Source organism: Onychostruthus taczanowskii, unplaced genomic scaffold (assembly GCF_017590055.1).
Source record: "Onychostruthus taczanowskii isolate IOZ18803 unplaced genomic scaffold, ASM1759005v1 scaffold133, whole genome shotgun sequence".
Classification (NCBI taxonomy): Eukaryota; Metazoa; Chordata; class Aves; order Passeriformes; family Passeridae; genus Onychostruthus; species Onychostruthus taczanowskii.
The window spans coordinates 785,134-802,708 of NW_024498496.1; the positions used below are offsets into that span (position 1 = coordinate 785,134).

Genomic DNA, 17,575 nt, shown 5'->3' on the forward strand with positions numbered 1-17,575 from the left:
GTGAAGTCCAAATGTACTAAGGAAAGAACAGAGAGCTAAGAGAAGGATGGAGCAAGAGCAGAGAGATAAAGGGTCCAGGGAGAGACTTTCTGTTGTATAGACATCAGGGATGGATGGAGAAGTGAATGTGAGCAAAACAGGAGAAGGTTTCAAGCTAGAAATATAGATTGAGATCAGAATAAAGAAAAAAAGGTTAATAGTGAATTTGATAGTGACTCAATCTTTCAAGGGGTAAGAGTAGCGCTGTTTAAGATACCACTGGAGGATAAAGAGGAAGAAGGGCTGTGAGGTTGAGTGTTTAAGAAAATATGTATTCCTTTAGTTGTGTCTTGTCACACTGTTTCTGTTATCTAGCTTTCAAACGAATGGCAGAAAAATGACCACATTTTTGTAATGTTAACTGTTGCTGATGTAATCAATTCTGCATAATACAAACTTGAGTCTTTTTTGTAAGAATGTCTAGGTGGCATTAAGTGTAAACATAAAATAAATTTGAAATAGGAATTAAGAAAAAAAGCCAGATATCTTGGAAGGCATTATTTAGTATTGAACTCTTTGAAAAATATTGCAGACCATTTGCTTATGCATATATAAATACAAATAATGAATTTAAGAGTAATTTTTTGTTATTATATGAAAAGGACCTTAAAGGTGTTTTGCGTTTGTGTTTTTGTTGTGTATGACATGATGTGTCAGAGAAAAGAGTTTACTGTCTGTGATTTACCAAAAAAGAAAAGCTTGCTTTCTCAGTGCTTGTACAGATGGCGAACTGCTACCAAAGGTTTCTACAACACAACTTACAAGTTGCCCGAAGGTTCATGTGAAAATACATCACAGCCTGATTCCATAGCAAAGGACAGTTACTGTTATCGGGATTTATTAAATCCTGTCCTTGTAGCAAGCAGTGTCTATCAAGCACTTCTGCAGGCAGTTCACAGTAAGCAGTTGCAGTCACAGCACCTATAAAATATTTTTTATCAAAATGCATTTTTTACATTGTTTGGAAATTCATTGGAAATATTGCAAGAGTGGGATATAGTGCATTGTGGATGCGTGTTGTGGAAACAGGATATAAGATGAAACACACAGGACAAAAGGAGCAGGACGTGTTAGCAGATGACCAGTGCAGAGTTAAGCAAACAGTAAGTCAGGTCAATGTAAGGCAGGGATATCCATATATAGTGAACTGTGATGTTACTGGTTAAGCAAGAAGAACAGTGTGTTACCATACAAGGCAGTGTTTAAGGTCGTTGGATGATTGTAGTGTTAAGAGGTCTTGTATAAAGACCGTGTTGGGCCTAATAAATCAGCTTCTGATCATCAATCAGTAATCCCTACCTCTTGAATCCTAACAAACGGTGTTGTCCCTGTTTGGACAATGCTTCATTGAAAGTATTGCAAGAGTGGGCTATAGTGCATGAAATAATTGATTGCATATAGTTGAAGCTGGTAAGAAGAATCTAAATTATTTAAAATGTTTGTCTGCAATAGATACATCATTGCTGCTGTTCTCTGAAGAAAGCTTTAGTCATTATAAGCAGTTATGAAGGAGTATCACTGAAAAAAAAAATTGATTTAATAATTTTAGGGCATACTTACATAATGTAAAGGAGGTTGCCAGCCTAATGCTTGCCTTATCTTGCTAGTTTATTGCTTTTCTAACTGTTTTGTAAAAATCCATTCTCTCTTTATAAAGAAGAGAATTTTCCATGGTTTCCTGTGACTGTTAGCCTCCACTTGATGTCCCATAGGTGTGTAGTTTACCTACATTTTGCAGTTGCAATGTGAATTAGATAATGCTTTCTCTCTGAAATGATTATGTAAGTGAAGGGAAAAAAATAGCCTAATGAAGTACTACTGTTCTTCTTCAAATTAAATCTTCAGAAGACTTTTAACTAAAATGGATTTCAGATATAGTGAAAATCACATTTTAATTAACAAAATCCAATACTTAGTGCAAAATGTTCAAAATCCTTCAGATATTTTAAGCTCAGTGTGTTAAATATTTTAACACACTAAGTAGTATAACAACTGATGTTTTGGCGGAGAAGACACTTTTGTGAACACAGACATCAGTTCATATCTTACAAGATGCATCAAGCTATACTTCACAGAACTAAAAAATAAAAACACAAATCACGAACACTTGACTCTGGATGTAGATTTCCGTGCTCAAAACTATGCTTCTAAGAAATACTACTTCTCTGCTACTAGTGAAATAAACCATCTATTAGCTTTCTGTTGTAGCAACATGCAATATTCTCTACAGGTGTTTTTATGCTAGTTTTTAAAATCCTGTAATTCATTTGATGAAAAAGCTTTTAATCGTTAAATGTTAATACTAATGATGAAAAGCTGGAAAGACCTGTAAGTCATGTACTTCCTATTGATATAAGAAATGTTTTATAAAAACTCTTCTTAGGCATGTCATGTATTTTAGAATGTGCTTATGTGTGTGTTTAAATTAATATGTATAAGTCTAGAAGCTTGCTGTATATTCTTTTATATTTTCCTGAATCAGAGTACAAAATAAAAAAAAAAATATTTTTTAAAATGATAAAATAATTATTCTCTGTTCCATTCACAAACAGCATGTGTTTGAAAACATCCTTTTGGCTGTGCATGTCTCTCGTAGGTGATTTTCTCATATCAAATATATCTCACTTATATTTCTTCCAATTAGTTTAAGTTGCCTAAACTTTTTTCTTACAGTTCATTCTGCAGAGGTTTGCCCTTACTAATAAATTTTAGTTCAATTGCTTACTTTAAAGCTGTATATATATGGCAGGATAAATAATAATCATAGTAGTGGTATCATTGATGATGTCAATAGTAAGAATTTAATAGTAAGAATTGTGAAGGAGTTTCATTCTCTTAAGTGTGCTGATTGTCATAATAGTCTTTGTTTGAAGAATAAGTATCAAACTAATTCTATTGTATATAGAAGATAATTGTTTTCAGTACAAGGGTTGTGACATTTATCTATGGCAATATCAGCTGCTTTTTACATGGTAGTCCAATGACTTAGATTTTGCATTTACTTTAAAAAATGTCACAATTTTAAAAAACAAACAAACAAAAAATCATGGTATATTTTAGTAGACAGGGAAATGTCCGTTTTATGTTTTTCCCAGGAGCCTTCTTCAACAGAATTACATTTAGTTTTGTTTTAGAGAGAATCTTTTAGTCACTTTTTCAAGTAGGAGCAGGAAGTTAGATAACTGCCAGCTACAAGCCAGTCAAATGAGAAATGAATTAAAACCAGTAAATACCATCACCACCACCAAGAAGAATGGAAGATCCTCTAGATCATTTATCAAAATAACAGTTTTTGTGTTTGTGGTGTTTGCTTTTTTTTCTTTAATACTTTGAGAAAATATGAGTAGAAATTATTTTCAGAATATATCTGCGGATGTTATCTGATATGATAATTCCAAGTATTTCCACCCTTCAGTGCCTAGAAGTGATCCTGTTGAGCATGATGTTACTCTGTTAGTTTTTACTCAAAAGTATACTTTTAAAGTTTGAAAACTTAAAAAAAACCGCAAAAAACTATTGTATTTCTAACACCTGCCTGGTTTTATTAATTCTTCTGCAGTAGTTTTATTAAAATGAAATGGAAACTGATCAAAGATTAGTGAAAGACAGAAATTGTGTCCCATCTAGATGTGATTTGAATCTTTTAATGCCTTATTAGCATTGCAGTATAGAATGCATTTTATTTCTAGATGTATTTTCTTTCATAGTGCTTCAATGCTTACTTAAGTAATTATTTTCTGTCCAGGCACTGGAAATCTTGGTGTTTAACAGCAAAATTTTGGCTTTAACCATAATTTCTTATTGATTTGTCGCAACAGGGCTCAAATGTGAAAAGATTTTTGTGTGTTAAAGGAGAGAGAAAATCCAATCTTCCTTGTCTTTATTTTACAAATTTCAATTTTTAAAAGTTAAAAATATTACTGTGGATTTCTATGCACTTTTCCAGTACACAGAAGTGTCTTCATTTTTTTTTTTAACAGCTCATTGTGTCCAATCAAGAACTCTCTGAATGGAACATACTATTTCAAATATGTTTGAGATTTTTTGCAGATTGCCTGTATAAGTATGTATATGCATGTTGTTTGAAAAGGGAGCATTCAGATGGTATTTTGGATAAAAACTATAATTAAAGGCAGCTGCATAAAATTACAATTTCTGTCTTGAATTTTTTTCCCCTTCTTTCCATTTCATCCTCCATTAGATGGCAGTGTTGTGAATATGCAGCATATCAATGTTGACATATTGAAAGGAAAGCAAGCATTTTTAACACATTTCAGATGCTTTTTCATTATATATTTTATGAATTTCAAGAGGAAAAAGGGTGAACTAGAAATGATAGATGGTAATAGTAGATAAAGGAATCTGCATTTCGTTTGCAGAAACCTAGGTAGTAGGAAAGTAGCATTCAGTCATTTGTGTATTTCTGCTTCTTTAAAAAAATGTAATAAAACTAGCTATAGTAAACTGTAAAGCCAGGCCATTAATTTACCAGATTTTGCTGTACGCCTCTTCTTAGCTGAAAAAAGTACTCAGTTTTGTGCTTTAGCAGAGTTATTTAGCTATAGCAAAGTTCTTGCCAAGTTTTTTTGTGTAAGACTTTGTTTTAGCCAATCAGTTTGCTTTCAATTTGAAAAAAAATTGCTGAGATTTTTGTGGCAAGGTTTTGGTAGTGTAGAGTTGCTTTAGCAGTGGCTAATAGCCACCATCTGTTGATCAGGAGCAGTCCACACGCTGGACAGAGCCAAATCCAACTGACTCCAAAATGAACTTGCTGCTGCCCAAAGCTGAGCATGTCAGCAACTGTGGTGGCATTCATGTGACAGTAAATTTAGAAAGAATAAAAATCACTCTGCAGCAGCTGTGAGAGAAAGGAGTGAGAAAAATGTGAAAGAAACATCCCTGCAGATAGCAATCAGGAGTGAAGTAAATCCTGAAAAATGGGTGTGAAGGAAGCTGGTTTTAGTTTTGTTCTTGTTTCTCATTGTCATAATATCTTGTTAATTGACATTATTATAATTTCCTCAAGAGAAGTCAAAGATGGTAGTTGGTCAGTGATCTGCCTGTCCTTATCTAGACCTGTGACATTTTCCATCTTATTTTCTCCTCCTGTCCTGCTGAGGAGGGGAAATGGAAGAGCAAGTTGGTGGACACCTGGCAGTCTGCCAGGATTAACCCACTATAGTAGTTTATGTGCTGTAGATATATTGATTTACTTAATGTAGTTGCCTCCTGTCAAGTATTTTTGGGTACTGGGTGCAGTGACTTTATTCTGAAAATTGACTCAGCAGCTACAGTATTTCAAGTGGAGGCTCCTCTGCATTTTCATGACCATTAAGATGCTATTCAAATAGGACAAAAATACGCAGATGCACAAGAAAAACAGTGCAAAAATTATTTGGGGTCTAAAGTCAATGATTAGATTAAAGTTGATGAAGAAAGTATTACAGACGATTCTAGAGTGCACTGTACAGTGGATTGGATTACATGGATATAGCACACCCTTCCAGACCTCAGACATAATACTCCTCTCTCTTGCTTCCTTTCTACTCTTTGTAGAAAAAAACTGGGCAAAACTGTAACTTGATGTGGTACTTGAATGTATTTATGTTTTGAAGAGTCAAGTGCTGGGAGTGTAAATGCCTGTAAAGACCTTTGGGTCAACAGGATACTACATGAGTTATTTTAAAAAGTTACATTCTGATGTCACTCAAGATATGTGCGATTTCTGGATTCAAGGTAGCAAGGTTTGCTTAAAATTATCAAAAACAGCTAATAGAGCAGAAAGTTTCTTTTTGTTCTTAACCCATAGGAGTTAATGAAACAATGGAGTGTCCTTAAGTATTTTTAGGAATCCTAGTGTGACACATTTGTTCAGATAGTGTTTTCTTTTGAATAATCCTTTCCTCTTGAAAATTAAGGAAAAGTGAAAAGGGAAAATACTCATTAAAGTAGAATTGGTTTGTACATGTGGGATTTTTGTTCTGGGCTTTTTAACTGCAAACTGTGGCATATTCCAGTAGTTGTCACGTAGAAATACCTCTCTTGTCTTGCAGTGCACTTGTAGGAGAGACATGGTGTCAATATCCATGGATGTCTTTGTGAGGAAGTTTCAGCCAGAGAGATACCAGCTGTGGAAACAGGGCAAGGATTTATATACCATTGATCATACAAAACCAACTCCTGAGTCAACACCTGAAGTGAAGATCTGGCTCCAGAGAAGAAGGAAAATACAGAATTTTCCCAAGAGGTATTTATGCTTCTTTGCCGTTGTCTTTATGTGACGCCAGTGTCCTTTCTCTTTAGTTTTGGTCACTTTCTCTGATGTTGTCTTAGTTTTGGCCACAACGGATTTTATTTTCTCGTAGTAGCAGTGAGGGGGTGGGGCTTGGAGCTGTGTGGCTGTGCCTGCATTGTTAGCTACCGCACACATCACTGCTGAGGAACAGAAGTAAGGGATTCTCACTTCTGAGAAGGAAGGAGGTGTGGTGTGCACCCAGGGCCTGGAGGCTATGATGTCCTTTTGTCTCAGAAGGCCTCATGGCTCTGGATTGATTGGATTCAAATGAGCATTTTGTGTGTAGTCACCCGCTTATATAAACTGTTGTTATTAGTATTTTTGCTGTTACTGTTAATTTTCTTATCTCATTGCTTTTTCCAGTAAATTGTTATCTCAACCCATAATCAATCTCTCTCTCTCTCTCTCTCTCTCTCTCTCTCTCTCTCTCTCTTTTTCTCACTCTCTTAACTGGAGGGGCTGGAGGGAGAGGAATGGCTGCATGGATTTTAACTTTCAGCTGGGCTTAAACTATGTCATATGTTTTCTTTTAATTAATTTCATTCAGACAAAAATTGTTTTTCTGTTTTCTGTATTAAGATGAACGTGTTTTCTGTATTAAGATGGACACACCAGTCTTTTTTCAGAGTGACTGTGAAAATTTAACTTTTTTGTGTGTACCTAGAAAAGTTAGTGATTATGGAGAACATCAAAATGCATTCAAGTGTGTCATTTGAAACTCTCTTTAGTAAGGGTTATTCCAGTGTAATTTTGAAGGTGTGGATGATTACCATTGTTTCTAGAGAGCACAGCAACCAAAAAACAAGGGAGAAGACTCCTAAGAGCTGAAAAGGAGATTAAACAGGAAAAACATCATAAAGCTGTGATAGAATCCCACCAGCTGTTTCAAGTCTCTAGTAATAGTCTTAGCCCTCACTGCCATTTTACTCTAAGGAGGTATCACTGCCTATTTGTCACACTCTTGCAGTGCTGCAGCCAAAATCTGTCTTTGTCTACCACAGGTCAGTGGCAGATCATAATAAGGGCTAAATCTCTATTGGTGGTGCTGACACCACCACAAATTTAGGAGAATAAAAGAAATTTAGAAGAATAAGGAAATTTAGGAGAATGAAGTCTCTCAGCTTGTCACTGAAGCTATAAAAGCTTTGACCTTTTAAAGCAGTTTTATATCTATTTTATTGAGATGCATTATGTTTTTTGTTTGCATTGCGCATTTTTTGTACGATTGTGCTTTCCTGTCTTACTTAACAGGATCTTTATGGATTTTCTTCTTCATTACCTAACAAAGATCTACTTAATTTCTAGCCAAAGGTGGGCAGTTTTATTGGTATCTTGATATTTTAGTGCAGCTTTTTGAGTTGGTGATAATATTGATTTTTTAAAGATCTTTCTTCTCCGAAGAATTTTACAGTGTAGTGGCTTTTTAAACTTGGTCCTAAACCAAACTTCCTCATTTTCTTTGTAAGTTAATGTATGTCTTGAGGAAAAGATGGGAAAGTCAACCTATAAAGTAAAGGACCAACTGACACTGCAGTGGAACATTGTCACTGAAAATATAATACGACGTTTGTTTGGGTAAGGGTAGTTTGTGAGGTAGAATCACTTCTTGAAGACAGCTAGTAAAGCAGCTGAACAGCCAGTTTTTTGGTACGTGTATAATACTAACCTGGACTCGGAGAGAGAGTAATTCTGTTGTTTAACTATGTGAATGCCATTTTTTTTCCGTGGTAGGTTTCCTGGCATCTATTTTGCATCATAAATGCAAATTCCCGCTTGGACCAGCAGTGATTAATTTGGTAGAACCCTTATGGATAGGTGGTTCTGAGTAAAAACAAAGACTTTCTAGTAATTACATTGAAAGTTTTATCATAAGAACACATGGGCTGATTTATGCATCTTGCTCAGCTAATAAATACAATTCCAGTGCTGTTTAAATCTTGAGTCAGCTTTTTTCAGGCATGGTTACAGCATGCATTGCAGAGGAGGATAGTGTTTATTCAGCTTTGTTTCTAGTGTAATGTATCAGTTAAAATTATCATTTTGATTATGAGGACAATACAAGTTTCAGCAAAGTGAAAATAAAAATACCTTCTATGGGAATCTTAATGAATATAGTGACAGGGAGAGCTTATCTCTGATGGCTGAAATACGTTGCTGCTCTATAACATCTAATGACTGCATGTAAATAGCAATAATACTTTCTGTTATTTACAATGTGAACTGATGGTTCTCTCATATTTGGCAAGTTTTCTGGAAATTTATATTTTAGAAACTGTGTGTTGAAATATACATATTTGTAGACACAGAATAAAATGTAAGGGGCAGCAAAATGTTTTTCTGGAGATGTGTGAAGTCTAAGATGTAAGACCTTTGTAAAACTCAAAACTTTGTGAATTTCACCTGTGATAGTAGTGCTTTTGTCTCTAATGTGTTATGAGCTTTGAAATCTGCTGTATGATGACATTAAATACTCTTGTGTCACATAGTTGAATTTGAAACTGGACTAATTTCCTATTACATTTATTCTGAGCATATAAGTTATGAACCTATTTCTAATGGGTTTGCCATTTCTCCTGCCTTAAGCTTACCCTTATACATATGAGGGTGCAAAAACTTACGCTTAATCTTTAATTTCAACTTTATTTTTTTTTAACACAGAATAATTATATATATTGCTTGATATTGTAGCCTTCCGGAATATTTGGTGATCATAATTTTTATTTTTTCAGATGCTTGTTGGTTCTGTTAAAACTCATTTAAAAACTTCCAAGCAGATCAGCTTTTACAAGGGTATTCCGACTAGTCTTTTATTAGCACTTGATATCACTTGATTTTACTGCTACTGAGAGAGTTTTGTCTTCGTTATTTTTGTAAAGATAGTTCTTTTTTGGGCTCAAAAGAATGATTTATTAAAAAGCTACTTTGTGTGCTATTTAAGTAATAGTTATTTAAAGATCGTTTTAGTTTTAGAGTTTAGCAACTTTGCCATGGAATGATGATAAAAGATTAAAAGGTTAAATCCAATCAATTGTTAATCTATCACTTAATAAATTGTAGCACTACCTCAACACAAAAAGGTGAAACATTGTCAGTTTTTTACCACTTTAAGCAGATGAAAGGGACATATATTGGTAGATGTTTTATCTTATCCAAGACAGACTTTCTACTCTGACAGCAATATCTCCTATAACAGCTTCCAGCACACCAGATCTCGATCTAAAAAGCTTAAAACTCCAGAGAACAAGAGAGTATCTGCTATGGTAGCTGATGCAGAAATCATAGTGACTGAAGCAGCTACTGATGGCTTCAAGGTCAGTGAAGAACCAGAAAAACCAGTGAGAGTGGTAAACACAGGATTGCCTTCTGGGGAAGAAGAAAACAGTAGTAGAATGCATGTGGATCAGCATTTATTGGATCATGTCAAGGTTGCAGGTGAGATAAGCACGGCTTATTTTTCACATGTAAGTTGTAGGTTGTTTATACTCTAATGCAACAAATCAGTGGATTTTAAGCTAATGTATTATCCTAGAGTAGCATACTAAAATGTTTACACAGAGAGTTGTTTGTGCAAAGAAGATTGATATTTGCTAAGAAAGAGAAAATACCAAAGTTGATATTCTTAATTGAGAGTGATACCACCAGAACTCTTTTAATTAAGTGTTTTTTAAAGGAGCAAAAAGAGCGAGATGTTGTAAATTACATTTCTTCATATATGTTAAAGCAAAATGTTTTTCGTATGGAAATTACAGAGAATGTCTTAACACTATTCAAACAGGACAGAACATACATCTCTGCGAGTATGCTACATGTATTTACATGATAAACCTACAAATTAAAGGTGTTCTGTACCTGTGCACAAAAATGCTGTATTTTGAGCCTCCAGATTCCTTTAATTACTTCTGGAGCTGTCTGACAGCTATAAAGGTCTTGTCAAGGCAAAGATTATTTTTTTCCCCTCCACAACCATTTTTATTCTAATATACTTGGTGTATTCTGAACTTAGTTTATTCTATTTCACGTTCCATTGTAATTCTGATATAGTTCCTCATTCCTGTTTATAAGGCAAATTGGACTTTACACTTCAATTTTAGAAGATCCTATTTTGTTTTATATTACTACTGAAAATTCACTTTCAAATTTCAATTAACTTTCAAGTGTTTTAATTATTGTGAATATTAATAGTTACGTTAGTGCTTACTTGGAGATGATAATCACCATGATTGATTCACATAAAGATACCAAGATTTTGCAATATGGAACTTTAGAAATTCCTCTACACAAATTATCTGGTGCTCTATCAAAGCATTTCCAGGTCCGTTCTAGTATTTTTTTAGGTATTTTTTTAAAGGTGGTGTTGCTTTACATCTTGCCACAACTTTTGATAGAGGTTTGGAATGTTCATGACCACAGAGAAAATAGTATTTAGTTAGCAGCCATTCTGTGTTTATGGGCAAGGGAAGGAAAAGTAGAGAAGAGTGGAGAGCTGCCCTCTCTCCTTTGCTCTCTTAAAGTGTGGTGCCTGGACCTTTGTAGGAAAATGGACGTTTTTAGTTGTGATAGAAGCAGTACTCGTGTTGAAGAAGGTAGTTTGCTCTGCATTGTCTTAATTAGTATATCCATTGTTCTCTGTTGAAGCAGTAATATTTGTGCCCACAGATTAGTTTTGCTATTGTCTTTGTGTTGCTAAGTTTTATATTCATTTGACTTGAAAAGGAAATTTTGCAGAAAAAACAAGTTCAAATAACCTTTGTGAAGAAAGAATAGCAACAGATTTAACAGAAACCATTTTATTTAATATTGTGGATGTGCTGCTGAATCAGAATTCAGTGCAGTGTATGCCAGAGTTCTTCTGGAATGACCTCTCTAGCCCATTGTTCTATCTTTCCAATGCAAGCATCAGCAGAGGAAGAATTTTTATAAAGTAAAATCCACTCAATTTCACTCTTCAATATTACTTGAATATATGATTATGCTAATTTTTTTTAAAAATAGAATTATGCTAATTGCTTTCCATTTTTAGACTGATGCTGTTTGAAAAATATTCTTGGTATCTATTTGAAATATGTCTTTGTAATTATATACTATTAATCTTTGGTTATTTTCATTTTTAAACAGGCATAATAGGTATAAAATGCAGGGTAGAAGGTTCAATGTACCAGACTTTTATATTTTTTTCATTGACTCAAAGTGCATATAGGCAACCTGAGTAAAGACTAAGGAAGCTACATGAATATTGATTATTTTGAATTAAATGAAAACCTGCTACAATTCAAATGCAAAATACTGATTAAATGATCAAAACTATATTTCATACTCTAAACTCAAACCATTTACATTTCATTTATTCTTTGATAAAGCCTATACTCTGCTTTTGTGTATGCCCTTCCACCAAATGGTTTTCTGTATGATTTCTAATGAGGAACCGTGCTTTGAATTTGAATAATTTAGATTGCTGTGAAATTCAATATGGTAATGTAAAGTGGCATTTATTAACAAATCATGTTCTTAATTTATAGGAAGCATCTCTTCTGACTCAATTTTGAGCCCTGTTCCTGTACTAGAGAAAACAGAAATGGAAGATGAGGACAGGATAGATTCCAGTCATTCTTCCTTTACACTTGGAGATTCTGTGGCTAGCAAGACTGCTTCTGATAGATGTAGAAAAGAAGATAGTTTGACATCCCAGAATCAATATGCTTCATCCATACCATACCATAAAGCAGAGGGACAAACTTCTGAAGCAGAAAATCCAGATAGAGAGGAAAATTTCTCGACAGAGGATGGTATCAGCAACTTAGAAAGTTCTGCAAGTAGTTTGGAACATGGAGAAGTACCCATTGTAAGAAAGAGTGAAGAAGACAGAATGGAAATTTCTTGTGTATGTGAAACAAATTACATCATAATAGTAATATATTCTTGATTTAATGAAATATGAATGAGCGTTTTTCTGATGAGACCTGATATCCATATTAAAGCATTTAAGAATATGCTTGATTTTAATCAGATGATAATTTGAATGTGTTTTGAAGTGTTTAGGCAAGAGTGGCAATTTTGATCCGAAGCAGACTGTTTTTGGAGTTTGCTTATTGACATATTTTTCCCTGTTGTTTTAGATATCTAGTAATTTCACTTTATATTTGTGAATCGGAAGTGTCAGCAACTATTCTCAAAGCTATTCCCATATTCATTGCCTGCCAGTATGAGCAGGGCTGTGAACTTCACTTGTTTAGTATTCTTGGATTTTGGAAATGAACTAAAATATGTGAAGGAAAAAACTTGCAGGAAAAAATCCCAGTATTAAAAGGAATATATTTTCAATTTTTAAACAGTAGGTTTTAATCATGTTTTCTCTTTGGGCCACGTATAAACATATCCTCTCTTGCTCTTCGGCTATGATGCATGGTCAGCTTTGACTTCGGGATGCAAGATGAAAAATTAAGCTGTGGTGGTTGTCAGTAGCTTTTTGAGTGGTGAGCTGAATCTCAAATTGGCAGAGAGAAAGCGGGAAATCCACTGCCAAGTTGTGAGATTTCATGGGGAATATATTTTAGAAGCCAAACTAAAAATCGTGCTGACTCTTGCACATATGTGAACTGTAACGATTTTTTTTTCGATGTTGTAAGTTTTGATAATTTTGAATCCAGCCTTTCCATCGTAATAAGGAGCAGTACAAACATCTCAATGTTTAAATGTATTGGAGATTCTATCTCTTCCTGTGCCTTTCAACCACATTATATTTATATATTAGGTTTCAGATTTTCTGTAGTATTACTGCATGTTCTTTTTTTCCCTTTTAAGTGAAGAACTCTACTATACAAATGCAATTAAAAAAGCCTGACAATTCCCTTTTTACTTAATTACTAACTGTTCTAGACCATAAACCTGTCCTGTGCTTTGACCACATCTTCTGCCCTTTGCAGAAGGGTAAATATATGGTAAATATATGGTAAATAAATATATGGTAAATATAATGTTGTTCTATAACTTACTTCAAGGGGCTTGTGTATAATCTGCTAGGTTGGGTGTTGAGGCACAGAATGCTGTGGTCCATAAGAATTGTGTGAAACTCAGTCATTCCCAGTGTCCCTACTCTTCTTCTGGTCCTGAACCTCCAGACACCATTAATAACTCGTTTTCTTTGGGATTCCTCTAGTGGCACTTCAAGACTTTGAAGTGTTGGCCTTAATTCTTGAAGCTTGAATAACTTTAAACTTAATTTACACAGGGGTGTTTGAGGGAGGAAGTAGTTTCTTCATATACTAAATCAACATGTTAATAATTTATCAGGACTCTTGATTTCTTATCTCAACTCCAGATTTGTTTATTTTTTTTATTCTTGAGGAATTTTGGAATCTTTCACAAGCTAAGCCAGTGGGTTTCTGCTTCATTTTTTTAGGCACAGTTAGTGGCTGTATTGCACTACAGGTATGCAGAATTTTTTGCAGAAAATCAGGAGGATGCTGATCCTCCACTCAAATATCACATGAGCAAAACAGGATTTATGCTTTCTAATTTGGGAAGTGCTGTGGAAATTATACCTGAAATGATCTGTGTATGACAAGGATTGCACTTCTTAAATAAAAATGCATATTCTTAATTAGAGGCAAGTGTTGTATTGGTACATTAAAGACCCTTCAAGTATACTGTGGTAGTATTTACAGACTTGATATCTGTGTTTGTTTACAGAAGAATGTTTATGTTTTTCATAATTAATTATACAGAATTACATACTAAATTAGTTGCATCTTTTCGTTTCAGTCAGAAGAAGTTGAAACTAAGAAAATATCTAAGAGTTGGCGTTATCCACTATATAAACCCCCAGCTAGATCTCCAATGACTTTGGTTAAACAGCAGGCAACTAGTGATGAAGGTGAGTGAACTATTTAATGTATTTTTCTGATGATAACTGTATGCTTTTATAGGCATTTAGAGAGTCACTGCCTTGTGCAGACAGACTACGAAATCTAAGAAATGTTCCCAACATACGGGTTTCCTTCTCTGAAGTAAATGTAAAAACTAAATCTGCTTTACCCAGTAATCGTGTATACAGCCACCCAAAGTTGATGAATAAAGCTACTTTATTTTATCAAGTGTGACTTGTGAAGATTCTAGAAATGTGCATTAAAGGTATAGATCAAAATGGAAAACAAACACATTCCTGTTTCATATCACTCTACCATTTTAGTTCTGTAAACCACAAAAGTTTTGGGTGCTGTTTTCCAGAATCTCCTCAGTTAGCAGAGCTGGAGTTTAGTTCTCACACCCCCTAGATAGTTTGATAATCTGGAGCTGATGCCATGTCTGTCACTATGGGTCTGATTCCAACATCACTGCATGCTTCAGTGTTTACCTGCAGTTTTTTACCTGATTTTTTCCCTCTCAAATACATTTCATTAAGAGTAGCTGTTTCTTACAGCTGCAGATACATTTTCTAGACTTGAGAGACAGCATGCCTGTTAATTGATTCTTCTTGTAACTAAGCAGTATTATACTTTCAGTTGGCAAGTTAGGCATTGTTGAGCTACTGCTGTAGGTTCAATTGACCTCTCATCAATACATCTCCCTCCTTTTTTCAGCCCTGAAATAATTGATTTGTGTCTTCTGCCTCCCTAGTTTCAGAAAGCTTTCTCTTTCATTTTTTATCTGAGCTGCAGCTTTGCCAGGCATGATACTTCAATTAGCTGTTAAGCATCTTTATGAAAATTAGAAACAGCTTAGACCCATGATCTGTATCATATATGAGTATGTTTGAATACCTTGAGGGCTAGACAGAGCATATTTCAGAAAATGTTATGGTAATTTACAGGATGATATTAAGTTTCAACTAGTAAAGTAATTAAAGATTTAATATGGGGTAGGTTGCAGTAAAAGTGCTCTTTTTAAATTAGAGATTAAAGTCCTTTTGCCTGCTGATGCTTTCTCAACATTATGGTTGAAACACATTCTGGATTTCCTATTTACATGGACGTGTATGATATAATCTGGCTAGATGATGATATAATGATAGTTTTGAGTGAAGGATTTTTCTAATACCAAGACAATCTCCAGCTCATCCAGTAGTTTGCCAACTTCCTGGTGTATTAATGTTTTGTGAAAGTGGCAACATCCTGACAAGAAATCATATACCTTAAAGTCTTTCCTCTTTGCTTGATGATTGTCCTTCCAATAGGTAAGGGTGTATTTTGTTAGGAAAGTAAGAGCTGTCTTAGAATCAGTAGCCATTTGGCATGTCTGCTAACTGATTGAAGGAAGTAATTAAGAGTTTTATTGGACATGGCAAGTTTTGGTATTTCCTTGGTGGAACTGAATTATTATTTTCATGCATCTGTCTGTCATTGTAATCTAATTATTGGCTGACTTTTGTAAGAGCAGCAAAAGGGAAACTGTAGCGTTTGGGTGAGCAGGATGTTTACATCCAAGACAGAGATTGAAGAACTGATGAAGGAGACTGGCAAACTGTAGCCCCAGTAAGTTGCCTGACATATGATGGCATGAGGGCTAGATGATTTTCTGGTTTTTTTTTCAAGATTGTTTGTGTCAGATACTAGGGAAGTAATCAGTATCAATGTGCTTCTGATTACATTTGTTTTTATGAAGGTGCTTCATCCATATTCCAGATAGTAGTTAGTAGAAATGTAATTCAGCATTCATACTTAGTTCTTGTTCTCTGTGGTTTTGGGCAAAAATGATGCTGGCTGAGACTATGATAGTATAGTCTCTTGCTACAGTAATTTCTGATTGTGTCACAAGCGGGATTTATGTGTTGTACATTAGTTTGTATTTTAGTTTATCTGGATCCAGTAAATAATAACTGCAAACGAAATAAAGGAAGAAGATACAGGCTAGAGTTGTTGTGAAAAGTTAAGAAATTGAGGCATTTTATTTAATCTGCAACTCGTATCACTTTCTACAAGTTGGAAGGTGTTCTGATGGTTTGTGGCTATTTCTAATACAGATAATATATTTTCAAATTAATATATTTGAAGTCTTTCAGATACTAGGGTTCTATTAAGAAGTTTTTGTGAATAGACGTGATCAGCAGATGTTAATAACATGTAGACAGCATTCTTCTGACACTGTCAGCCATTTCAGAATTGTAATTTTGCAAATAGAATATCGTGTTGAACAGCATGCTTAAATCTTAGCAGAGACTTTCTGAATTCACTTTTAATACAGAGTTTATTGGCAGAAATAAATTTTGTTTACAGGATCACTTGGGCATTTGAGTTTTGTGCTTTCTTTTTATCACTGTATATTCTTAGATATGTTGTGTATTCCTTTATGAAAAATAATTAGCTTAATTGAATATTTGTTGTCTGTTGGTGTTATTTTTTTCACTCTCCCTGAAGCCTTTCCTTATGTATGTCTGACTTCTTGTGGAATTAATGCTTAAAAGATTGAGCACTGAGAAATACACTAGGGATTGGGGAATCAATCCTAGCAATTGTAGCTCAAGTTGCTGGTTTAAGGAATAAGTGCAGCAGTACAGTCTGGGCTGTATGTCACACTCAACATACTAACAATTTTTACATAATGAACCTTGGTCTTATACTCAATGCAGTATGTTAACTTGTGGTAATAATATTCTGTTGTATTTAATACAGTTGAATTTCTGCTCACTTAAGCAATAAAAAAGCAAATTCAGCAGAAGGAGAAGGCATACTAACTTTGCATGCACATTGATTGGTCCCAGAGATTTCTTTCCAGCACTGTTTGGTCATGCAACATTAGAAACTGTTTTTAAATTCAAGTTGACTAAAATTTCCCATTGCCCTAAATGATATAATGTATAGACTGAATTCAGTATGGGCCTCTTTGTGTATGTTTTTTAGTATTTTAAGTATAATTCAGAATTTCATAGTAATTTTGCTTTCATTAGTTTGTAAGATAAGGAAACAGAAAGAGAGAACTTCTGTAAATGGAAACAGTGACTTCTGCTATGAGAAGAAGCCTTGGTTTTTACATTCACTGTCAGCATCCTGTGAGACGTTCGTGATTTGATATTAGAAATCAAACCATTTAAGGCTTGTTTACTAACATCATAAATAGGCTAAGCTTGCTTAAATAGAGGAAAATTACACTTGTAGATGCAGTTACCATTGTTTTGTTTCAGAGCTTAAAATGGGATATTTTGCTTGAAGATTCTCACTTACTTCAGAAAGAAATGTTTTTTTCCTGGTGTTGCATAGGTAGATAAAAATTTGCTAACCAGTTGATAGAGGCATGTTTATATTTATCACA

General features: G+C 34.4%; 1 protein-coding gene across 7 annotated transcripts in view; it reads left to right on the forward strand.

Moving 5' to 3' along the window:
• The window catches only part of KDM4C (lysine demethylase 4C), a 239,308-nt gene that overhangs the window by 112,753 nt on the left and 108,980 nt on the right, over positions 1 to 17,575 (forward strand). For all 7 annotated transcript variants that reach the window (XM_041396990.1, XM_041396988.1, XM_041396985.1 and 4 more), the window contains 4 exons: positions 6,093 to 6,286; positions 9,528 to 9,766; positions 11,851 to 12,212; positions 14,093 to 14,204. In XM_041396990.1, the coding sequence (XP_041252924.1) occupies positions 6,093 to 6,286; positions 9,528 to 9,766; positions 11,851 to 12,212; positions 14,093 to 14,204 (907 nt within the window). The remainder of the gene's footprint in view (positions 1 to 6,092; positions 6,287 to 9,527; positions 9,767 to 11,850; positions 12,213 to 14,092; positions 14,205 to 17,575) is intronic.